The sequence below is a fragment of the Cotesia typhae genome, unplaced genomic scaffold, assembly GCF_013202065.1.
Source record: "Cotesia typhae breed Kobodo isofemale line unplaced genomic scaffold, CoteBio_Ctyphae scaffold_58, whole genome shotgun sequence".
Lineage (NCBI taxonomy): Eukaryota > Metazoa > Arthropoda > Insecta > Hymenoptera > Braconidae > Cotesia > Cotesia typhae.
In genome coordinates, this window is record NW_027423778.1 from 619,024 (window position 1) to 645,932 (window position 26,909).

The window sequence follows — 26,909 nt, forward strand, 5'->3', positions numbered from 1 at the left end:
AATATGAGCATAAAACTCCATTTTTTAGATTCACATTTGGATTTTTTCCCTGATAATCTTGGTGATTATAGTGAAGAACAGGGTGAAAGGCTTCACCAAGACATCAAAACTATGGAAACAAGGTACCAAGGGCGATGGAATGTGAATATGATGGCTGATTACTGCTGGTCGATAAAACGTGATATTATTGACGATTCCCATAAAAAAATTACTCCCAGACGTAATTTTACAGATAAACGCAAAAGATCTCACTCAAAATCGATTCATAGCAACTATTTTATATGACATTTTCTGTAGAAGTTTTCAAATATATGTATTTATAATATAATAATTGATTATTTTTTTAAATTAAGAAAAACCATTTTTCTTGTTTGTAAAAAAATCTGATGTGATAGAGTAATTATGTAGGTAATTTTATGTTTATAACACTATAAATTAGTGATATTTATCACTCATATCAAAACAACTTTCAAAAAGTCCTCTTTTGTCGGCCGGTGTAATCAAAATGAAATTGAAGATTTATCAAATTTGCCAATTCATGAGGGAACAAGTGAAGATGAATTTGACTTGACTAAAAAACCGAAACGAAAAAAGGCAAACATAATTATTGAAGAAACTGAAAGTGAAAAAGATATTTTATCTGAATCGGAACTTAATTATGTTGAACCACGAGTTATCATAAATAATAAAAAAGACGATGGAGAAAGTGTAGATAGTCAAAAATCTCAACAAAAGGTATGCAGTTTTCAATATTTGATGTGATATTTATTTCAAGCAAAAATATTTTCTAATAAAATAAAATGTTTCCTTTGTGAAATACGTTGCATATAAATTTTTACATAAGTTCGTTAAATTAATTTTTATTTTTAATTTATTTCAATAGTCGATTGTTAAATAAAAATATAAAAATTTTAGGAAATCTTTGTTTACAAAACAACAATAGAAACATCAATAACGAAAAATGGTCTGATAGTTTTGCTATGTTTTATTATTTTTACATTATGTTCTAAATACCAGTCTGATTGAAAATTTATTATCAAAATTGTTTATGACCAAACATTAAAAAATTAAGACGTTTAACTAATAAGATATATACTATAATATAATAAAACGAAAAAAATTAAATGAACAACGAATTTTTATATTTTTATACAGTAATTTAATTTGAAAAAGTTAAGAAAAATCTTACATATTTCTGAAAAGTGTCTTAACATGTGTGTTATCACTGACAGCATCTCCATAAAATCACTTTTTGTTTTGAAAATTTGAAACCATTCTGATAAATACTTAAATATTTTATTTTCATTAATATTTGTACGTTTAAGGGCCGTTTGCTCCAGCATTTATGTAGCTACATAAAAAAAATGAAATTTAAATGCTTACATAGATTGTAGTTTAGTAAACATAAATTTCAGTTCTGACATAAATAAATGTATTAGACATAATCTTTATGTATTTACACTTAAATTTATGTGTTTACCTAAATTTTCATTCTTTTATTTTTAATAATAGTACAGATATTTTTATTTTAAGCTCTTTTTAATTACGAATATGAAAATATACTATCTAATATATCTATTATTATTTATTTCATAGCAAATAATTAATTTTTAATTATATTTAATGTATATTTATTATTATAAATTATGTCTCATTTCTTATGTTATTTATTTTATAATTAATTAACGATTACAAAAAAATCAGTCGATGAAAAAAATTATTAATTAAAAATAAAAGAATTAGTAGCATTATTAAAAATAAAAAAATTAAAATTGAGGTGAAAACATAAACTGAATTAAATTAATCTGTCCAGATAAACGTTGGCGTAACCTGCCGTTAGTGTAGTAACTTTAAAATTATTATAAAGCTATTTGGCTGTTATCTTATTTCAATCACATCAATTATAATAGAGAACTTAGAGAAAAAGAGACGTTCATATTTTAATTTTTCTTTCAGCCAACATTATCAAACCGCATACTTCCTAAATTAAAAGATACGAAGGTAAGCTTGATATATATAAATATTATTCTTTTTTTATATTCCCTGATTAAAAAGTATTGAAAATAACAACATTGGAAATTTTTTCAATACTTCTGAATATTTTTAATTCTTTTGAATTCGTTGTCTTAACGAGAATTAACGTTCTCAGTCATTTTCAATACTTTTTTCTAACCAGGGTTTAATACTTTTGATCATTCAGCTGAAAATTTTGCAATTAACTTCATTAATGTACTTTGTATACAGACTTTGGAGCAAAATCCGTTGATGGAGCGACTGATGAAAGATAACCGAAAAAAAGATGAAGAAAATATAAAATTGAAACGTCAGCTTCAGCAATATAAATTAATATTATCTTCAAATCAATCAAAACAACAACAAGAGCAACAACAAAAACTAGAACAACCACAAAAGCAACGTTATGATCCTTATTTCTATATAGATCATGATACGTTTCACGTTGGTGATGATATATACATACCAAGCAGTACATCTGGTGAAGCCTTCGATGCCCCCAACCCATCTAAATTTATTAAAACTATGTCTCTTGCTATTTGGAACAATGAAACACTTTCTCAGCGCGTAGTTTGTGAACAAAAGAACACAAATGGTCGTACACAATTAACTCCAAGAAAAAAAGAATTGCTTAAAATTCATTACAGACACTATTTAGAAAGTCGAAAATATTCTGATGAAAAATTCAATATTGAAAATTCAAATTCCCAAATTAATACGTATTTAGATAGAGCTATTTAGGAGGCTAAAAGACAAACTAAAAAATAAAGTTAATTTTATCTTGCCAATTCTTTTTTTGATTGTTACATTGTACTTTGAGGTGTTGTAAAAAAGTATTTTATTTTACATATAAGTTTGGTAAATGTTTCTCAAATCAAAAAAAGAAATATTAAAATTTCAGTGCAAAGTTTTTTAGATATAAACTTGAACTTCAAACGTTCCATTTCCGACTCGATAAACGCGTAAAAGTTGTTCTCTTAGTTTTTTGTTCGAAAATTCAGAGTAAAAAATTGTAATTTCACTCCGGATAGCATTACTTTACAGTACAGTTCATTTTCATAAAAGTAGGCATTGCTAATAAAAATTTAAAAAATTATTTTTATGATTAATTTTCCGTTAAAAATCTGAATAAAATTATCTCAGTTATCTTAATTGCAAAATAAATGTTTAAAACGCCATTTCAGTTAACGGAAAATAGTAAAAAAATTTCAGGTCACTTTTTTTTTCTGCCTTGAGAATATTTTTGAAAGTAAAAGATCTACAACAAAATTGCATTTTTTCCTACATTTTATTGTACTTATTGCATTTTATTTACTTACCTAATTTAATTTTATTAAATACATAAATGTATTATTTTAATAAAATCAGTATATATAATGACTAACAATTTATTTGGTCGATCTAAATTTCATAGAAGTTAATGAAATCAAAAAAGTATATTCAATTTATATGTTATAAAAAAGTATTGTACTTCCGGTCTTAACAATATTTTTTCAAAACATATTAATTTCAATTGAGCTGATTGGCCTCCGTAAAATTAGGATCATTCATATAAATTAGGATTTGTTATTGAACTAGTGCTACGCGATTATTATTTATTATATTAGAAGTAAGATTTAGAATTACATTTAAAAATTTATATTTGTTTTCTGGTCATACTTTTTAATGTAGATATTTAGGACAAAAATGCAAAAAAACTAAATACATTATATTTATATTGTATTAAGTTAAGTTTTCTGTATTGTTTACGAAAATTTAATAGTTGTTTATTATATTTAAAGTAAGATTATATAGTACATTTGAAAATTATAAAATAATTAATATTTGTTTGGAAGCTTAAATTTTCTAACGTCAATATTTAATACAAAAATGTTAAACAAAAAAACAATATATCCTATATTTATATTGTACTGAGTTAAATTTTTAACATTGTCTCCGAAAATTTTATCACAGTAAAAAACTAAATAATTAATTAGTCAATGTAACCCCAAAAAACTACAATAAAAATTTTTCCATTTAAAAAGGATTAAAGTTTTCATTTTGTTTTTTTTTAACCAACAAAATTGTTATTACTTTTTAAGGCTTCTCAACTCTTAAAAACTCTTATAAACTCTTTTTTCTTGCTTGTACTTAGTAGTGAAGCTGGGGGTGATACCGACATTACAGGAATCTATTTTACCAACGGAGGGTTTGTGTCCATGCTAAGTACCATTTGTCGATATGGGTGACCTGTTTTACCGACAGTTTGAGGATATGGTCGAGGTTTTGCAGGTGGCGCTGGTGGTGAATTCCGCCGCCATCTTACTGTCCGCCATTTCCCTGCCATTTTTAAAATTTATCCGCCATTTTGAATTGTGAATCCGTCATTTGAATCCGTCATCTGGTGGCTGCTATCCGCCATTTTGAATCAGATTTCCGCCATCTGGTGGCTGCTATCTGAAACCCGCCATTCTGAATCCGCCATTTTGAATTTTCTATCTGAAATCCGCCATCTGGTGACCGCTATCCGCCATTTTGAATTGTGAATTCACCATTTTGTTAAAAAATACACCTGTGATCTAACCATCAACTATAGTTGCTTAGATCACAGGTGCATTTTATTGTTCATAATCTGAAAAGGTTTATATATTCAAACTGCATGTATGACGAGTACATGCGAGAAGATACACCATCTGGTGAGGTTTTTGTCAACCTTAGGTTTAAGCCTGTTCAAGGTCATACGCAGTTTTCTTTGTTCTCCTGCGTAGTAGATAACGTCATCATACAGGTCTGAGCCTGTTCAAGGTTGCGTAACTGCACAGTTTTCTTTGTTCTATTTGTAACTGCGTAGTAGATGACGTCATCAGACAGGTTTAGACTTGTTTTGTGAAAGGGGGGGGGAAATTTCCACGAACCAGATGACTCATTCTGTTCTAGAATTTTCTAACTGCGCAGTAGATGACTCATTCTGTTCTAGAATTTTCTTACTGCGCAGTAGATGACGTCATCAAATCGGTTTCGAGGTAGAGGAGTGGGGGTAACTACGCAGTATTTTCTGCCTATATAAGCAGCTCGCTGAGAGCGTACTTCATAAAAAACGAAGTACACGTCGAGAGTGAACTTCACAAAAACGAAGTACACGTCTCCAGTGAAGTACCAGTTGCCGACAGACAGTAGTGAAGTATTGGTGATATACATCTTCTGCCTATCAGTATTACTAATTGTAAGTATTCATTTACTGTCTAATTAAAATATGAATTGAATGAAGAATCATTTAATTAATTAAAAAATTTTTACAGCTATCAATCATGGATCTTATCAAGATAAATGAGGTTAATTGTCTTACTGGGATTCTTCCTGTTAAAAAAATGATTCATTTGGAGTTTAATCGAGAATATAAGATTAACGGTATCAAAGCTATTACAACTCAGTATGGAACTAGGATTGTTGCTAATATAAACGATGAATTTAACATTTATCTACCATCAAGAACTATTCAACATCTAAAAGATGATAACTTCATGAAGAGTTTGAATGAATTAATAGATTCAAACTATCTGTTTCTGCGTTATCATGGTGGAAAATATAATAAATTTGAATTTATTAATTCTAGTCTTGATGTAAAAATGACCAGTGGAATTATTTAATCAATAAAATATTGGATTTCAATATAAATAATTCATTGTTTTTATTTATAATCCCTCGTTTTAAATTTAAGATCAATATTTATAATTCAAATGTTAATGTAGATATATCAGGGATTATATTTTTAATTTAAATTCCCGCGCCTCTTACAGTAGTGACATCTACTATTAGTTTAAATTCTACACATCTTACAACAGTCACATATACTATGTTTATTTATCGCGGGGAATGAGAGTAGTTCAAACCTCCCAGTCCACCGCTACCTTTTACTGTGCCACCTTTAGGAGAGTAGTGAAAGGTGTTTTCCAATAGTAACAGTATGCTATTGCTGTTGGACTATACATCCCACTCCTCAACCATATACCTATGCCTGGCGCGTCTCAAACTTTATATTAGTTGATAAGTTTGTGTTTATGAAATTTACCTTCTTCTTTCATCGGCCTAATAATAATAATAATAATAATAATCATAATATTAATAATAATAATAATAACAATAATAATAATAATAATAATATTTATAGTTATAGTTTCATTTATATTTTTATATTCTTATAAATAACGATACATTAAACTATATAAAAATATAAATTATTTTTCGAAATTCTTAAATCAAATTTTTAACAAAACTATTCAAACATCATTTTCCACATCATAAAACCCTTCATCTTCATGAGTCATATTAATAGCTGCAACAACTGCTCGTCTTTGTGCATGGAAATGTACCATCTTCTGAAATAATGCACTTATACCATTTATTCGTTGATAATTATTATCATTAACTTCATTATCAACATCTTTCAGGAAACACCAAGTTAAGCAGTTGTTACTTATACAAATCTTAACTTTTACATCATCTATTGATATTTCCGACTGGTTAATCATATAATCATCATCATTTAATAGTCTTGTAGCTAGTTCCCGGAAAATGATATTGATAATATCCTCCTCTGATCTAATCCTCAACCAATCATTAGGAATTATTGCACTGTAGCAAAGTTCAAGACCTTTTGATGGATACACTATAATAATAAACGAATAAATGAATAAATAATGATTTTTCATTCAGTTGCAGAACCTTGTTTAAATATATTCATTACAAATCACTATCATGAGATTTGAATTTTTCAGTAATAATAATAATTTCAACTTATATCTCTAGATATATAATTTACATAAAGCGAATATTTTGAAACAAGGAAATAGTTTTATATTATTATTATAAATTAATAATAACGCACTTGGTACATGTAGTTGTCCTTTCACCACATATTCATCATATAATTGAGGATACATTTCAACCAAAAGATCTCCTGAAAACACATATCGAAGTGGTGTTGGTATGACATCTCCAGGAACTTTGAACCACCAGGATAATTCCTCATGACTTATAATCAGCATCGTTGCAATATCATTGATGGTGATAATAGCTTCATGAAATTGTTCATCTCCTACAATCAAAAGACCGAGTTCCTGGATGATCAAATTCCATATCATGTTTGGATTGATTGCAGACCATTCGATAGGAATAATAATTTCATAACTCAACATATTCCCCATCTTGAAAAAATTCAATACAATTATTACACAAAATAAGTTTACCTTTATAATCCAAAGAAATATTATGGTAAATTATATTCATTCAAATAATTTTCAAATTACCTTTGTTTTTGTTCTTGTTAGTTTCAAATTTTAAAATATTCCTAAAAATGATAAATTAATTTATTAATTAACTTATACATTAGTATTATAATAGTTACTATTAATTCATTGAATTATAAGATAAATAGCAGAATAAATTGTAGAAAAAAACTTACAACGCACTTGCTTCTATTGTTGTCACTATTGTTTTTTACAAGACTGACGCTTTACAAGTTTAACCCTGTCTATCTTCACATAATTTTCATCTACGCATTATTTTTTTCTTCCTATTAGAAAAAAGTTCTATGATATCAGCCAATAGAAACTCTTAGTCCCAAAACGCATGATGCTAATTGGTTCTTTCATTGAACACACACTATACACACACTATACACAGCCAGTGAGTTGATATTTTTGATGTTAACAAAAATGTTTATAAATGTTGTCATGAAAAATTATTGGATAGATATAATAATCATTTTTTTATTATCCTTGAATCCGAAATTTCATCGAAATTCATCATTTTTTTCGATTAAAATTTAATCACTGAAAATTCTACTTTAAGGGCTCATTTTGACGCGTGAAAGCAGCCAGTTTAAAAATATTTGAAAAATTTTTCTAGTTACTATAAATATATAAAATAACATACAACTTTTAATTTAAACAAAATTAATAATAAATAAAATGTTAGAAAATATTAGAAAATAATAATTATTATTTATCTTTATTTCAAAATTATTATTTGATAAACTAATATGAGGTTGATGTGCCCTCTATCGTCGAATCCAAAAATCTTCTATCGCTATATTTTTTAAAATCAATACTCACTTTTTATTTTTCAAATGACTTTATAAAATAATACATGACTTTTAATTTAAACAAATATTAATAATATTAATTATAAAATATTAGAAAAACAAAATTGATTATTGATTTTCATAATTAAAAAATCAAAAAAACCATTTACACCATCTACAGGTGTTTATAAGCATTACTATCAGTAACAGTGTTGGAAAAATTATTTAAAAATTTGAATTTAGTAACTAACAATAATTAATTCTATTCTTAATTAAATGTGTTAGGATATAATAATAATAATAATAATAATAATAATAATAATAATAACAATTATAATTCATTTATTTTAGATTTATTGAGTGCTTACAAACCAATCTTTTAAATTTTTTACATTTTCCAAAGCACATAAATCAGATAAACGATAATGAAAATTACAAAAATGATTATTACATATTTTCATGCTTTTCAGAGAGGGACATTTGAAATTATCGAGATCGATTACAATTTTATTATTACAATCAATTAAATTTTGAACCCATAACTTTTTCTCGATACCTTTGACATAAATAATTTTTTTATTACAAGTTAAATAATTGAGAACTTCTTTGAGCTTGTAATATGAAGTTGTTCCAGCGTTCCAACCGATTCCATGATAATTTCGGATCAGCCAGGTATTCAGACGTTGATAGTTGGTAGGTAGCACCTTCCAGTGATATGGTGGTTGAAATAGTGTGTATGACAACTCTTCAATATTATAAATATCATGTTGAATTGTTATTGAGGCCAACTCCTTAACAATGAAGCGATTATCAGCTCCTCTGAATCCTTGAACGTCTAGAATGATCTCCATTTTTACTGCTCTTGACAACGAAGCGTGACTGATTGATGACTCTTACAATCAATTCAACCTTTTTATAACCCGATCTCTGGATTTAACCCCACCACTCGATAATCTTATTGGTTAATTAATAATTTGATTGGTTATTCAAACTATACGGTAGAGTTTTGAACTGCGTAGTAGATGATGTCATCAGACAGGTTTGAACCTGTTCAAGGTCTCGTAGCTGTGCAGTTTTTCTTTGTTCTATTTCTGTTGCGTAGTAGATGACGTCATCTCATTTTTACAGGTTATGTTTATGCTTTCCCGCCATTTAACTCATTTTACAGGTTATGTTTATGCTTTCCCACCATTTAACTTATGATTTCAGGTTATGTTAAACTTCTTGTGCGTCATCTATCATAACTGCGCAGTTTCTATTTTTAGATTATGAGTCATACTATTCTAGAATTTTTCCAACTGCGCAGTAGATGACGTCATTACCTTGCTATAAAAGCAGCGCGCCGCGAGCATGCTTCATCGAAGTGAAGTACGAGTGAAGTACCATAGTGTTGTGTGTTAGAAAATATCAAGCTTTTGAAATCTGCTGTTCTGAAACTGTTTTCTGAAGCCGGCTACCAGCTGTTGAAATCTGCTACCTCGTGCTGGAATCTGCTACTTGAAATCTGCTGAAGAAATCTCAATCATGGCACCGTACCGTAAACATCCTGTTACCGATACAATGCATGAAATTGAGAGATCAACAACTTTCAAGCGTGTCAAAGTTGAAGATAAAACTCCAAGCCCGTTGATGTTCAAGAGGATGTGTGAACTTGAGGTGGGAAAAACTTACAAGCTAACTGGGATTAGAACGGTTATGACAGATAATGGACTCAACGTTGAAATCGATCTGGAAAACCACTTTTCAACGTTCTTCCCTGCTACCACCAACCAGAAATATCTCAACAATCCTGATATGATATTTAAAATGAAATTTTTAATCTTATGCAATACTTTAAATCTACACTACATTGGGGCCAATTATAATAAATTCAAGCTTATTAATCACTCTGGGAAAACAATTACAGAAATTGTGAGAGAATTGTGTTTTGATATGTGCACTTAACTTTTATTCTAAATAATTGTTTTATACTTAACTTTTATACTAAATAATTTTTTATACTTATTCTAGTAAGGTTTGTAATTAAAAAACATTAAATTACAAAAACATTGTTATTTATTTACTATTTTTAATTACATTAAGTTTATTTACTATTTTTAATTACATTAAGTTTATTGATTAGTATAGGATCAATAATGTTATTGATTTGTTGTATTCGTCGACGAAATCGTTCTCCGTCTCTTGCTGCTTGTTCCCGTGGTCCTTTCCTCGCTTGTCTGGATGCAAAGTCCCATACATACATGTTATGTATGGTGGGTTTCGGATGAAACTGTACCATTAAGTAAGTTTTCTTACAGTGCTGCTGATGGGATTGTACTCAATTAATCGGTCGTGAATTATCAAGCAGTAAGCAGCAGTTTGATTTGGAAACTGTGCTGACGATTCAAACTCCAGACGTATATCCACAGGTCCAGATTTGATTGACTCGTTCTGCTTGGAACAGTCAATTATATACAGAGGTGCTGTACATAGAAATTTTTTCTTAGCCAATAGCGGTTCAGCTTCTTTTCCATAGTAAGCACTTTGAAAATTTGTGTACATATCATACATCAAGGCATACTGATTATGCACAATGTTGAGGTTCAAATTTCCATATGGATAACTCTGAGAGTTCAAGAACAGCTTAATGTCTCTTATGCTGCAGTGATCAAACTCGCTTGCGTTTTGATCCGGTTGATTCTTTCTTGCTGTTTGAAATCCAACGATAACAAAACGAGGTTTCTCGAGTTGATTTGCTGATTTGATTACCCATATGTGATTGGTTGTAGCTGGTAGCAGTGGATACTCATACAATTCCCAAGTCCGGAAACTGATTGGAATAGCTGAATCAGAGGTTATGTAATTCAACACCATAATTTTTTGCTTGTCAGACATTGTTATATACGGTACAATCCACTCAATTTTTTGAATCGTAATTGAAACATTTTCATTCTCAACGGTAACAACATATGCATTTTGATCAGTATTTGATCTGATCAGTATCAATTCATGCTTGGCATTCACGATAATTCGTTGATAATCTTCAGCAAATCCAAGAATGAAACTCAGCGGTACTGAGACATCAAAGTAACCGCTATTATCAGTCAGCTTGTTGTCATCTTCATTAACAATCCAACCAGCATTTTCCAGAATATTTTGCTGTCCCGGACTCAGAGAAGTGTATCCTTTCATAACACTGGTGATACCAACATTCTTACATTTGTCAATTTCTACGCCATTGAGCTCATAACGTATCTCTTCAAACATGCTGGCTGCAAGAAGTCAAAAAACCAGTAGAGCTACCACATCGAGCACTGACTAACATCGACTTATTAAAATATGTCAAGCTGCTTAAAATTTCAAATTTTCGTGGAGTTATCATGAGAAATGATTTACCAAAATCTGGACCAAAGACAAACGAATCAGCAATAATAAATTTAGATGATAAACTTGGACCTGGAACTCACTGGGTTGCATACAAGAAGAATCATAATCAAGTAATTTACTTTGATAGTTTTGGTAATCTACAACCCCACAAGACATGATGAAATATCTCGATGTAGGTAGCGTAAAGTACAATCATAAAAGATATCAAGACTTTGATACAATCATATGTGGACATTTGTGCTTAAAATTCCTGGCTGGATAACTATAAATTGAAGTGAGTCGAGACAACAAGCGTCAGTCATGGCAGAGTCATTCACCTTGACACTATCCGGAAACTCCTCCATACTGGAGGCAAATTATTTTCCACCGATTGAGCTATCACCAACAAAAAATTATGTTCTTGGGCTTGTTAAGCTCCTAACATTTAATTCAATACCAAATATTGATGTTGGTGCTGTAGCAGTTTTACCTGCTCAGGCTGGCCCCTAATCAATTTTAAATTTAACTAACAAAACTAACAACAATAAAAATTACCAGGGCGCCACCAGGATTATTAATCACGGTTCCTGGAACCGGTCCAGAGCTGAGAAATCTTAATCTTAGAGTAGAGAGAGTGGAGGAAGGTGCCGCTAAATAATAAAAATTTAATTTACTGAAAACTTTCAGATATTAAAACTTTCCCCCGCAAGGTCGATTAAGTGATCCTCGGGTATAAACCCCCATAAAAATCACTCAATCTAAAAACTAGCAAATGTTCCACAATTAATTTATTAAATTTTAATAAAGAAAAGAAGAGGAATGATAGACCGAGTATGAACCGCGGTCTATCTTCCACCCACGGAATGAATAATGTACCTGGGTAATCGTTTTACTCCTTTCACGAATATTATGTGCCGTGGTGAGTCTTCCAGGTGCAGGTTGTAAATTCCCTTTTCCTTATCCTTCACTCCGGGTATGTCTTGAAATTCGGTATATTCCTGTTAATTCCGTAGTGGTGACCGGTGCGGCTGACTATCAAACCTCTTCTGATTCTGTCACCCTCCAACTACCGAAAACTTACCCATTCCACTCCCCTCTTAATTACTACACGGGAGACCCGGAAGATCGGGGCGCGTCAGTGCTGAGTCGACTAATTATCGATCTCAGGTGATTTATCGATTTAGGGTAATTTACCCTGTTACAGTGCTAATAAATTTTATGTGTCATCAAAAAGATCCAAAAGAAGCACAATCAAGAGATTTCAAGAAATAACTATACCAACAGGGAGTTATGAAATCAAAGATATTGAAACTTATATAAACAGGACATTACCTGAACTAAGTTTCACTTTAAAAGCAAACAACAATGAGTTGAGAAGTGAAATAAGATGTGATCAATATATAAATTTTGAGCCTGAAGATTCCATTGGATCATTACTTGGATTTACCAACCGCGTGCTTGAACCTAACACAGCACATAAATCTGATTTACCAGTCAAAATATTGAAGTTATTTTATATAACCATTTGAAAATAAGTATTGATTTTTTTAAAAATATATCGATATAAGATTTTTCACTTCAACTAAGGATGGTGGTTCAGTCATATTAGTTTTTTAAAAATACATTGATATAAGATTTTTCAATTCAACTAAAGATGGTGCTTCAATCACATATTAGTTTTTTAAAAAATACATTGATATAAGATTTTTCAATTCAACTAAAGATGGTGCTTCCATCACATATCAGTTTATTAAAATGATAATTTTAAAATAAAAATTATTATTATATTTTTACATCTAAAATTAATCAATATATAATCAACAAGATTTTATAACTAATTAATTTTTAAATCAATAAAATAGTTATAATTTCATATAGCTATTAGTTGAATCATCCTCTTGAAATGGTGGATATCTGATTGTATAACTGACCGTATAACTAACCATGAAAATTCTCGCGAATCAAAATGTATCAAAATATATATTATTCTACACATCATTTATTTAATGTGTTAATTAAAATAATATTCAATCAATATTTGTTGATAATATTAAATTAATTTTTATAATAAAGATCTAATTATTAAGGTATAATTAGAAAATTTTTTAATATTTTTGAACTAGCTGCTTTTACACGCCAAATGTACCCCTAAAGCAGAATTTTCGATGATTAAATTTTAATTGAAAAAATTGATGAATTTTGATGAAATTTTGGATTTGGGTATAATGAAAAATAATTATTATATTTATCCGATAATTTACATAATAACGTTTATCAATGTTTTTTGTTAACATCAAAAAATGTCAACTTGTCAGCAGTGTATAGTGTGTATCCAATGAAAGAACCAATCAGCATCATGCGTTTTCAGTCTGATAGCTGTAATTGGTGGATTGAAAACCCTTTGACTCTATAGGAAGAAAGAAATTTCTAGGAAGATAGAGAGATCTGTGGGGGCGAGTATACTTTGCGAAATTAGCTTGGTAAGTAATGCGTCATAAATAAATTGTTTTACAATATTTTAATAATTTTAAGAAATTTATAATTAATAATAATAATATTTCAATATAATAATAAAACAAATTTTTACATATTAATATTATTAAAGCATAAGTGTCAGATTAATAATAATATATAAGTTTGACTAAGTATTCATAAAATTTCGTTTCCAATATATAATAGCAACTTTTATAACAAAGCAATAATAGAAAATGTAAAAATATTGTAAAACAATTTCAAATAATGTTTTTAAATCAAAATTTTTATTAATTTAACTTTTTTATTTTTAATTATAATTTTAAATTGATTTTTTAATTTTATAATTTTAATTCATAATTGTTTTAAATAATTATTTTTGATTTAATTTTTGTATAGTATTTGATGAAAAAATGGGTAACACATTAGGACATGAGATTATAATCCCCATTCAGTGGTCCCAAATGGATCCTAATGAACTTTGGGCATTAATAACAGAAGAGCTTGGATTGCTGATTCTGGGTGGTGAGAAATTCCATGGTGCAGTTATTACTATCAATGTGCTGTCTACGATTTTGACTATTAGTTCGAAAAAAATTTAGTTGGTGGTTTAAAATACCTGGTGATTCATACCCATCACCTTTTGGATACCGCTTCTCAGGCAGTTTGCTGCAATCAATGTATCCAGAAATGCATATGGAATACATTAATCACCTTCATGCTCAAAATTTATCTACACCAGGTAAAGTATAAATTATTATTATTATTATTATTAAATATTAATTAATCCTTGTTCATCATAGTTTATCCATCGATGGGAGGAGAATTATTTTACAGCGCCTTCGTTCCAAGACAATGGCTGGAATACAGAAGCGTTAGCATGTTGGAAAATATTGTGATTCAACAATTGAATCCGATATTAAGCAATGATAATGCTGAACTTGAGGATGCCGTGATCATTATTAATGATATTAGGACATTGATCTTTATCAGCCATCAATGTCTTGTATGGACATTCATGAAAGATGGTGATGATTCGGTAGATGAGCTGCACTATATACGTGTCAACAATTGGACAAGCGGTTTATTCTTCCGTTTAATAAATCATCATGCTCAAAGACGAGTAATGATAGAAATAATCAGCAGAGTGATGAATACTGTTGATGATGAAGGCTTGAGGATATGGAGGATGTTTAGTTTTCTATTCTTTTATAAAAAAATTTTTAGTACAAAGTTAACTAAGATTTAGAAAAAAATTTTATATGTTTATAAAATTATGTTGCTAATAAGTAAGATTGTTACATTTTATATAATATTGTGTTGTAGTATGATTATAAATTTAACGTAAATCATTTAATAAAAGATGTTTAAATAAGTAAATGAAGAATTTTAAGTTCAATTTGCATATTATTAAGATTATTTTTTTATATTTCAGAATAATAAAATAAGTTAATAAGTGAACTTAACTAAGGTTTTTTCTTTATATTTCAGAATAATAAAATAAGTTAACAAGTGAACTTAACTAAGATTTTTATTTTTTATATTTCAGAATAATAAAATAAATTAATAAGTGAACTTAACTAAGATTTTTATTTTTTTATATTTCAGAATAATAAAATAAATTAATAAGTGAACTTGACTAAGGTTTTTATTTTTTAATAACATTATGTTCTTTTATGATTATAAACTCAAAGTAAGTATTGGTAAAAGATGATTTTAATCCGTAAATGTAAACTAGATTAATATTTTTTATATTTCAAATAGAAAATTTTGTTATTGCTTAAAAGTTATTTCAATAATTTGAAGTTGCTTAAAGGTGTGATAAGTTTATATATACAATTTTTAAAGGATATATGAAGATTGAAACGCGCCAGTCTCAGGTCAGCGCTCGAGGGACGGGAGGTGTAATCCAACAATAACAGTATACTGTTGCCGTTGGAAAAAGCTTTCACTTCTCTCCTAAAGGCGGCGCTGTGAAAGGTAGCGGTGGACTGGGAGGTTTGAATCACTCGCAAAGTAAAAATGGAGATCATTCTAGACGTTCAAGGATTCAGAGGAGCTGATAATCGCTTCATTGTTAAGGAGTTGGCCTCAATAACAATTCAACATGATATTTATAATATTGAAGAGTTGTCATACACACTATTTCAACCACCATATCACTGGAAGGTGCTACCTACCAACTATCAACGTCTGAATACCTGGCTGATCCGAAATTATCATGGAATCGGTTGGAACGCTGGAACAACTTCATATTACAAGCTCAAAGAAGTTCTCAATTATTTAACTTGTAATAAAAAAATTATTTATGTCAAAGGTATCGAGAAAAAGTTATGGGTTCAAAATTTAATTGATTGTAATAATAAAATTGTAATCGATCTCGATAATTTCAAATGTCCCTCTCTGAAAAGCATGAAAATATGTAATAATCATTTTTGTAATTTTCATTATCGTTTATCTGATTTATGTGCTTTGGAAAATGTAAAAAATTTAAAAGATTGGTTTGTAAGCACTCAATAAATCTAAAATAAATGAATTATAATTGTTATTATTATTATTATTATTATTATTATTATTATTATTATTATTATATCCTAACACATTTAATTAAGAATAGAATTAATTATTGTTAGTTACTAAATTCAAATTTTTAAATAATTTTTCCAACACTGTTACTGATAGTAATGCTTATAAACACCTGTAGATGGTGTAAATGGTTTTTTTGGTTTTTTAATTATGAAAATCAATAATCAATTTTGTTTTTCTAATATTTTATAATTAATATTATTAATATTTGTTTAAATTAAAAGTCATGTATTATTTTATAAAGTCATTTGAAAAATAAAAAGTGAGTATTGATTTTAAAAAATATAGCGATAGAAGATTTTTGGATTCGACGATAGAGGGCACATCAACCTCATATTAGTTTATCAAATAATAATTTTGAAATAAAGATAAATAATAATTATTATTTTCTAATATTTTCTAACATTTTATTTATTATTAATTTTGTTTAAATTAAAAGTTGTATGTTATTTTATATATTTATAGTAACTAGAAAAATTTTTCAAATATTTTTAAACTGGCTGCTTTCACGCGTCAAAATGAGCCCTTAAAGTAGAATTTTCAGTGATTAAATTTTAATCGAAAAAATGATGAATTTCGATGAAATTTCGGATTCAAGGATAATAAAAAAATGATTATTATATCTATCCAATAATTTTTCATGACAACATTTATAAACATTTTTGTTAACATCAAAAATATCAACTCACTGGCTGTGTATAGTGTGTGTATAGTGTGTGTTCAATGAAAGAACCAATTAGCATCATGCGTTTTGGGACTAAGAGTTTCTATTGGCTGATATCATAGAACTTTTTTCTAATAGGAAGAAAAAAATAATGCGTAGATGAAAATTATGTGAAGATAGACAGGGTTAAACTTGTAAAGCGTCAGTCTTGTAAAAAACAATAGTGACAACAATAGAAGCAAGTGCGTTGTAAGTTTTTTTCTACAATTTATTCTGCTATTTATCTTATAATTCAATGAATTAATAGTAACTATTATAATACTAATGTATAAGTTAATTAATAAATTAATTTATCATTTTTAGGAATATTTTAAAATTTGAAACTAACAAGAACAAAAACAAAGGTAATTTGAAAATTATTTGAATGAATATAATTTACCATAATATTTCTTTGGATTATAAAGGTAAACTTATTTTGTGTAATAATTGTATTGAATTTTTTCAAGATGGGGAATATGTTGAGTTATGAAATTATTATTCCTATCGAATGGTCTGCAATCAATCCAAACATGATATGGAATTTGATCATCCAGGAACTCGGTCTTTTGATTGTAGGAGATGAACAATTTCATGAAGCTATTATCACCATCAATGATATTGCAACGATGCTGATTATAAGTCATGAGGAATTATCCTGGTGGTTCAAAGTTCTGGAGAGATGTCATACCAACACCACTTCGATATGTGTTTTCAGGAGATCTTTTGGTTGAAATGTATCCTCAATTATATGATGAATATGTGGTGAAAGGACAACTACATGTACCAAGTGCGTTATTATTAATTTATAATAATAATATAAAACTATTTCCTTGTTTCAAAATATTCGCTTTATGTAAATTATATATCTAGAGATATAAGTTGAAATTATTATTATTACTGAAAAATTCAAATCTCATGATAGTGATTTGTAATGAATATATTTAAACAAGGTTCTGCAACTGAATGAAAAATCATTATTTATTCATTTATTCGTTTATTATTATAGTGTATCCATCAAAAGATCTTGAACTTTGCTACAGTGCAATAATTCCTAATGATTGGTTGAGGATTAGATCAGAGGAGGATATTATCAATATCATTTTCCGGGAACTAGCTACAAGACTATTAAATGATGATGATTATATGATTAACCAGTCGGAAATATCAATAGATGATGTGAAAGTTAAGATTTGTATAAGTAACAACTGCTTAACTTGGTGTTTCCTGAAAGATGTTGATAATGAAGTTAATGATAATAATTATCAACGAATAAATGGTATAAGTGCATTATTTCAGAAGATGGTACATTTCCATGCACAAAGACGAGCAGTTGTTGCAGCTATTAATATGACTCATGAAGATGAAGGGTTTTATGATGTGGAAAATGATGTTTGAATAGTTTTGTTAAAAATTTGATTTAAGAATTTCGAAAAATAATTTATATTTTTATATAGTTTAATGTATCGTTATTTATAAGAATATAAAAATATAAATGAAACTATAACTATAAATATTATTATTATTATTATTATTGTTATTATTATTATTATTAATATTATGATTATTATTATTATTATTATTATTAGGCCGATGAAAGAAGAAGGTAAATTTCATAAACACAAACTTATCAACTAATATAAAGTTTGAGACGCGCCAGGCATAGGTATAGTTGAGGAGTGGGATGTATAGTCCAACAGCAATAGCATACTGTTACTATTGGAAAACACCTTTCACTACTCTCCTAAAGGTGGCACAGTAAAAGGTAGCGGTGGACTGGGAGGTTTGAACTACTCTCATTCCCCGCGATAAATAAACATAGTATATGTGACTGTTGTAAGATGTGTAGAATTTAAACTAATAGTAGATGTCACTACTGTAAGAGGCGCGGGAATTTAAATTAAAAATATAATCCCTGATATATCTACATTAACATTTGAATTATAAATATTGATCTTAAATTTAAAACGAGGGATTATAAATAAAAACAATGAATTATTTATATTGAAATCCAATATTTTATTGATTAAATAATTCCACTGGTCATTTTTACATCAAGACTAGAATTAATAAATTCAAATTTATTATATTTTCCACCATGATAACGCAGAAACAGATAGTTTGAATCTATTAATTCATTCAAACTCTTCATGAAGTTATCATCTTTTAGATGTTGAATAGTTCTTGATGGTAGATAAATGTTAAATTCATCGTTTATATTAGCAACAATCCTAGTTCCATACTGAGTTGTAATAGCTTTGATACCGTTAATCTTATATTCTCGATTAAACTCCAAATGAATCATTTTTTTAACAGGAAGAATCCCAGTAAGACAATTAACCTCATTTATCTTGATAAGATCCATGATTGATAGCTGTAAAAATTTTTTAATTAATTAAATGATTCTTCATTCAATTCATATTTTAATTAGACAGTAAATGAATACTTACAATTAGTAATACTGATAGGCAGAAGATGTATATCACCAATACTTCACTACTGTCTGTCGGCAACTGGTACTTCACTGGAGACGTGTACTTCGTTTTTGTGAAGTTCACTCTCGACGTGTACTTCGTTTTTATGAAGTACGCTCTCAGCGAGCTGCTTATATAGGCAGAAAATACTGCGTAGTTACCCCCACTCCTCTACCTCGAAACCGATTTATGACGTCATCTACTGCGCAGTAAGAAAATTCTAGAACAGAATGAGTCATCTACTGCGCAGTTAGAAAATTCTAGAACAGAATGAGTCATCTGGTTCGTGGAAATCCCCCCCCCCTTTCACAAAACAAGTCTAAACCTGTCTGATGACGTCATCTACTACGCAGTTACAAATAGAACAAAGAAAACTGTGCAGTTACGCAACCTTGAACAGGCTCAGACCTGTATGATGACGTCATCTACTACGCAGGAGAACAAAGAAAACTGCGTATGACCTTGAACAGGCTTAAACCTAAGGTTGACAAAAACCTCACCAGATGGTGTATCTTCTCGCATGTACTCGTCATACATGCAGTTTGAATATATAAACCTTTTCAGATTATGAACAATAAAATGCACCTGTGATCTAAGCAACTATAGTTGATGGTTAGATCACAGGTGCATTTTTAACAAAATGGTGAATTCACAATTCAAAATGGCGGATAGCGGTCACCAGATGGCGGATTTCAGATAGCAAATTCAAAATGGCGGATTCAGAATGGCGGATTTCAGATAGCAGCCACCAGATGGCGGAAATCTGATTCAAAATGGCGGATAGCAGCCACCAGATGGTGGATTCAAATGGCTGATAGCAGCCACCAGATGACGGATTCAAAATGGCGGATTCAAATGACGGATTCACAATTCAAAATGGCGGATAAATTTTAAAAATGGCGGAGAAATGGCGGACAGTAAGATGGCGGCGGAATTCACCACCAGCGCCACCTGCAAAACCTCGACCATATCCTCAAACTGTCGTTAAAACAGGTCACCCATATCGACAAATGGTACTTAGCATGGACACGAACCCTCTGTTGGTAAAACAGTTTCCTGTAATGTCGGTATCACCCCCCAGCTTCACTACTGTACTTTTTTTAATAAAACTCTGATTAAGTCTTCTCAACTCTTAAAAACTTTTATAAACTCTTTTTTCTTGCTTGTACTTTTTTTTATTAAAACTCTGATTAAGTCTTATTAACTCTGAAAAACTCTTTAAAAAAAGTCCCAATTTTCTGAGAATGTAAGACTTATTAAGAGTTTTAAAGAGTTATTCACACTTGTCAACACTTATTTTTACTTACTGAGAAAAAATAAGACTTTTAAAAAGTCTTATTAAGAGTTTTTGAGACTTTTTAAGAGTTATTTTTGAAAAATATTTCCATAAGGGATGGATTTTTCTTCTAATAGAGAATATAAATTCTCATCAATGTCACGGTTAATGGGACCAACAATTTTTTTATTATGAAAAATCGAAAATTTTAGTTGTCCTTCATAGTGTTTTTCAATTTTACGTTCCAAATTGGCTTTTGACAAAGTATTATTATAAACATGACCATATTTACGGGCTGCATCCTTGATTGAACCTTCGTAAAAATCACATAAATACGTGAAAAAAAAACATTTCTTATTCGAAAGAATATTACTATCAATGAATAGACAAATGTTTTCGAAAGCTTCTTTATGAAACTGGATATTCTTATGATAAGTAGTTTGCGGTTTATCAACAAACGATTGAAGTGAATTTATGTATTCTTTTCGACAAATTCGATGAGCCTTTAAAATTGTTGATTCTTGAACTTCTTGGAGTTTTTTAAAAACTTCAGTGTCGGAAACAAAATTAAGAAAAGGCTCAATGGCAACTTTTAAACTTACTACATCAAGATCACACAATCTTTGCATTTGCCCTTTCCATTTTTTTGTAGATTTTGTACAAAAAAGACAAACATTTATGTTGATTTCAGATGCATCTTTATTTTGTGATTGTTCAGAATCTTGCATTGAAGCATCAATTTCGGGATTTTTCTGGCTATTTTCCACATTTTCAATGTTTACTGACGGTGATTGTGTTTCATCTGCTGTAATTGATTTCTCTGAGTATTCAAAAATCAATGAATCACCTAGAAAAAAGAGAAGAAAAATTAATAATCATGATATTGTAAACAATATCTAATAGACTTATAATATTAATAAAATTCAATACTATTCAATTAAATCTAGGAGTCTGAAGGTTTATAATTCGCTCAATTGTTTTTTAAAATTTTTGTTTTATATTAAACAGTGTTAACTAAAATCTTAAAGGAAACATTTTTTTTACATGACAAAAATAAGACAGACTTATCTCTGTTAAAATAAAATAAAAAGAAAAAAAAATAAAAATTGTAAAGCCTAATTCACTTGCTACGATAGAAAACTACAGAAATTTATTCTTTACAAACTCACACACCCTTGGAGGGAGAGTCAGATAAAAATTCGTAAAATCAGGTATTAAGAAAAGGTCGATTGAAATACTACAAACGAAAGAATTCTAATTTTACACCATTCTAAATTCATTCGTATTATAATATTTTTTAAATAAAACTCATTATTTATGAAACTTAAATTATCAAACACCTGATAATTTTTTTATTTTTCTGGAAAAAAAATTCATCAAGAAAATTGTTTTTAAAAAATTGCATTTCTAATTTTTTTTTTTAGTTTTGAAATATGAAATTTCTTATATTAATTTTCTTGTCTTAATTTATTTGTTGAAAAAATTATAAAAATTATCAGATATAATTCAATTTCAGTATTATTATTATTACTCAATTCTGAAAAATAAATAAAAAATTTGTTTATAATACCTGTTGAAGATGTAGATGGTTGAGATGATCTACTAACATTTTTTTCAACGTGGTGCTTCATCGAAGCTGAAAAAAGCCGATAACATTGCGAATGATAACCGTCTGTTTGGGTCACATTTTCCGGCAATTCCACATCACAATATCGATAATTTTTTTCTTGGCGAATTTTTAAAAAGACTTTACATTTTTCCAATACTTCTTCATTAAAAACAATGAACTTATCAGTACGCTTTTTATAAATAAAACATTTTAAACTTGTTTTATTCATCGTGATTTATCTGTTTATAACCTTAAAATTAAAATTTGTTTATTAAATAATTACAGCACTAATTTAAAGCAGTTCAAACTATATACGCAAATATTTACACAGTCACATATGCACGTACGTACATGTTAAATTTCAAAAAAGAAATTATATTTTAATAAAATTTTTAAAAAAGATATAAAAACACTGGATAATTTTTCACGAGGCTCCGAAAATAACTGTTGTGAACGCAGTGCCGCAAGTAAGCTGTAAACACGTGGTTTCTCAATAGCCAATCACAGCGCGAGGAGCTCGGGCCCCGGCAGCTGCCAGCATGCCTCAATTAGCTATCCTTGTCGCACTTACGGCTGCGCGTGAGACTTTCTGTTGCTCTGTCATAAAGTAAATAATGGAAGCATAGGAGGTATAGGTCAAAGCAGCATGCCAATCAAAGGAAAAATCACATTACAAACATTAGGAACCGAAATAACATTCTACATCGTACCAAATCCCCCAGGAGGTTACAATGCCATCTTAGGTAACGAATTCTTTAAAAAAGAGCAAGCTAACATCTCATTTTACTGGAACACACTTGTGCTCCGTAAACGGCCTATAAAACCTATACCTATTATCATGCCTAGGGAATATCCAGAAAAACGAGTACTGGCATTAGGAATAGGCCCAAAGATCTACCTATCCTGCAACTCACTCCTTGGCGATTATCAACGGTTTTTAATCGATACAGGGGGGGACGTTTCACTGATCAATTTATCAGCCCTTAAACCTACCACGCCTATAAACGCAGAAAATTCGATACAATTGAGAGGACTCAATGGTTGGCCTTTAAAAACCAAAGGCACAGTCGATCTCAAGGTTTTAGGTTTAACAGTCGTATTTCAAGTGTGTGAAGAGGATTTACCTTTCCCTGGAGTCGGTATTTTAGGAAACGATTTTCTGAAACGAGAAAAAGCTGAAATATCTTACCATCAGCAATCTCTGAGTCTCATATCTCATCCGTCGAAAACAATTCATTTCAGTCTCGAAACTCAGCAATCCTCGAGGTACACCATACCTCCTCGAATGAAGATGACAATCTCGATCCCGATCGGAAACCCGGAAATAACCGAAAGATACCTGCCAAGAATATCTCTGCCTCAGGGAGTACTTTTAGGCGAAGCACTTGTGACAGTCGAAGACAAATTCGCTATGTGCATGGTAACCAACGTCACCAACGAGGCCCAAGAGTTAGACATCCCACTTCAGACGCTCGAGGAATTCGAATTCGACCATTCAGACTCAGAGGGGGACGAATCCGACGGACCCGAATCCTGCAAGTCCTCAAAAATAACAGATCCAAAATCCAGAATCGTCTACATCATGGATAAAGTAAAACTGAATCACCTATCAGAACAGGAAAAAGAAACAGTTAAAAATCTAATTCGTAATAATCACGATATTTTTCATATTCCATTTCGCTTCCCTCCTCGGTTAATGAGAACAAAAGACTAACATCTAAAATAACCGATGACCAAGCCATCAATGCTGTGAGGAGACCAGGACGCCCACCTGAAACTAAAAACAAACCAAGAATTAAAAGCGCACCTGAAATTCGGGATACCATAGCTTCTAGACTATGAATGCGCATACAGGGAACGACGCGAGTACCCCCGAAACAGAACTATAAGGAATTGGAGTCCAGCCACGTCGAAGATGATGTTGATAAAACCCAAGAGGGGGACGACGAGGTCTTTAAAATCCATCCGAACGTCGAAGAATCGGCGCTAGACAAGGGACAAGAGGGGGACGATGAATCAGAAAAAGATCAAGAAACACCTGCCGCTCCAAAGCTCCGTAGAAAAACTCAAGAACTCGTTAAAATGTTCGACGAAATGTTAGAAAAACGTCCTATTTCCCAATCCAGCTATCGAACAAAAGCTCTGGAAAATCTTGAGCGTGAGGAACTGATTAGTCAGTATACCCCTCGCGAACGAGCGGGCCTAAAGGTAACAAGTTCAAGCGTCGCAAAACAAATCCGCGAATCCCTGAGTGAACTTCCTTCACTTCAAACTGAATCCGATGACACCATCGAAGAATTTCTGAGAGATAATAAAGATATCTCGGAGCATGTAACCAGCAGCGAGATCAGCCCTGAAGATGAAGTACCTACAATAGTCGATCCAGGATCCCCGGATTTAAACCAGGCTCCTACGAACGTTGAAGCTAGTGCCACTTCAACTTCTCCGAATGAAAAACAAGGCTCCAGAATTACTGACTACTTCAGGAGCATGAGAGGATCTCTCACCCCCTTATATGCTCGAATTTTAGTTCCAAATAATCTATCAGCCATGGGAATACGGTATGACCACGAAGCACGAGACATCATCGATACTCTAGACAAACCCCGACCCTCAACTAGCCAGACACTCGACTTCGAAAATTTCCCAGTCGGAAGCTCGACGCGAAGAGAAACTGCTCCACATACGGCTGAACAACGATCAATTTCTCCGCCAAGCCTAAAAGAAGGCTATAAAAATTCCGAATCTCAGAGGGCATCGGAATCTATAATACTCGATAAGGAATCAAAATCATCGGAAGATTCAACTGAGCATTCGGATCAAACCAAACTTGCAACCGACGAGTCGAAATCATCAGAAGGCTCAAGCAAAAGATCTGAGGTAACCGAAAATCCTTCTCCGCCAATAAATAACGGCGAACAAAGCTCGAGAAGAATTCAACGAACCTTCCCTCCAATTTCAATACGGGATCCCCCTACCTATGAGCAAATAGAGGACATGATGCGAGAAAAGTACTACCGAACAGATAATCTCTCCTCATCAAGCTCAGAAAAACCTCCAGCGAGTCAAGAAATTAACGTAAAGTTCGAAGTCAGTCGCGACGGTCTTACCTATGTGCGAGATCATCTGGTACACTTCTTGGCTGCCGATTGTGAAATAGTTAAACCCGTATCTCGGCTGCTCCGAGACCTTGAGTTTATTAACGGCCCCGACCTAATAGCTACCCATCCTAAAAAAAGGGAAAGTTCTAATTACTCGGATAGGAAGATGTAAAATTTTTACAGTCATCGTAAAAGATCATCATTTCGAAAAAACGACACCCATCGACCTAATTGAAGGGCTACGTAACCTCCGCGCAACGATGTACGATTATCAAATTCATTCCTTTCGCTGCGCAAAGCAGGGGGACGAATTCGATGATTTGGATATCAGAAAATATTTAAGCCAAGAACTGAGGGACTGTCCTGCAGTCATAACATTGTGCGAAGGAAACGTCGAGGTCCCTGAAGAACCTAAAAGGACCGACATCATCGAAGAAAATCACAGCAGCCTTGTGGGTGGCCATAAAGGTGTTGTAAAAACTTACTGGCGAATCAGAGAAAGATTCTATTGGTCTGGAATGAAACAACAGATTTATCAATTTATACAGCGATGCGAAGTCTGCCAGAGGAACAAACTAACACGAATAAAAACCAGGCAACCCATGAACATCACAGATACTCCTCTAGAACCGTTCGAAAAGATAAGCATTGATACTGTAGGGCCATTATCAATGACCCCTGATGGAAACGTGCATATCCTCACTATCCAGGACAATTTTTCCAAGGCAGCAGCCGCAGTACCAATTCCTGACATTCAGGCAGCAACAGTGGCAGACGCCCTCTTAAATCATTACATCGCAATCTATGGGTGCCCTTGGATAATACTTTCAGATAAGGGCACCTCATTCACCAGTAAGCTTATTCAACAACTAGCCAAAACCTTAAAAATCCAAAGATTGATGACCTCCTCCTATTATCCCCACGGAAATGTATCCCTTGAACGCTCCCATCAACCTTTAGTTGACTACCTGAGAGCCTACGTAGATAAATTCCAAAACTGGGACAGATTCGTACCTCTCCCGATGCTAAATTATAATACCACCGTGCATACCGCGACTAAATTCACACCATACGAACTTTTATTTGGCCGAAAAGCGAAAACACCGACGCAGTACCCAGGCTTTGATAAAATCGAAATCTATAGCGACTATGTAGCCGACCTGATTAGCCGCTTATCGGAAATCCAACGAATAGCCGCGGAAAACTTGATAAAAGCCAAACATGATTCTAAAGAAAGATTTGATAAACATATCCATCCGGTAAATTTTCACG

At 30.9% G+C, this 26,909-nt stretch overlaps 3 protein-coding genes across 3 annotated transcripts; 2 read left to right on the forward strand and 1 right to left on the reverse strand.

Moving 5' to 3' along the window:
* The first annotated feature begins 437 nt into the window (after window positions 1-437).
* On the forward strand, window positions 438-4,316 carry LOC141537069 (uncharacterized). Its single transcript, XM_074257901.1, has 3 exons — window positions 438-735; window positions 1,957-2,001; window positions 2,245-4,316. The coding sequence occupies exon 3, from the start codon at window positions 2,266-2,268 to the stop codon at window positions 2,752-2,754; it is 489 nt and encodes a 162-aa protein (XP_074114002.1). The 5' UTR covers window positions 438-735; window positions 1,957-2,001; window positions 2,245-2,265; the 3' UTR covers window positions 2,755-4,316.
* A 1,953-nt stretch (window positions 4,317-6,269) lies between these two features.
* On the reverse strand, window positions 6,270-8,084 carry LOC141537085 (uncharacterized). The gene is made up of 3 exons (XM_074257916.1): window positions 7,299-8,084; window positions 6,878-7,196; window positions 6,270-6,658 (listed from the first exon to the last, which is right to left on the reverse strand). The coding sequence occupies exons 2-3, from the start codon at window positions 7,194-7,196 to the stop codon at window positions 6,270-6,272; spliced, it is 708 nt and encodes a 235-aa protein (XP_074114017.1). The 5' UTR covers window positions 7,299-8,084.
* A 6,278-nt stretch (window positions 8,085-14,362) lies between these two features.
* On the forward strand, window positions 14,363-15,222 carry LOC141537086 (uncharacterized). The gene is made up of 3 exons (XM_074257917.1): window positions 14,363-14,633; window positions 14,695-15,063; window positions 15,218-15,222. Exons 1-3 carry the CDS (start codon window positions 14,570-14,572, stop codon window positions 15,220-15,222), a joined length of 438 nt encoding a protein of 145 aa, XP_074114018.1. The 5' UTR covers window positions 14,363-14,569.
* The last annotated feature ends 11,687 nt before the right edge of the window (window positions 15,223-26,909 follow it).

Coding starts and splice junctions, on each gene's coding strand:
- LOC141537069 (XM_074257901.1), top strand. CDS start 2,266: ATGGAGCGACTGATGAAAGATAACCGAAAAAAAGATGAAGAAAATATA.
- LOC141537085 (XM_074257916.1), bottom strand. CDS start 7,196: ATGGGGAATATGTTGAGTTATGAAATTATTATTCCTATCGAATGGTCT. Junction 6,659..6,877: donor AGGACAACTACATGTACCAA/GTGCGTTATTAT, acceptor TTATTATTATAG/TGTATCCATCAAAAGGTCTT.
- LOC141537086 (XM_074257917.1), top strand. CDS start 14,570: ATGTATCCAGAAATGCATATGGAATACATTAATCACCTTCATGCTCAA. Junction 14,634..14,694: donor TCAAAATTTATCTACACCAG/GTAAAGTATAAA, acceptor TGTTCATCATAG/TTTATCCATCGATGGGAGGA.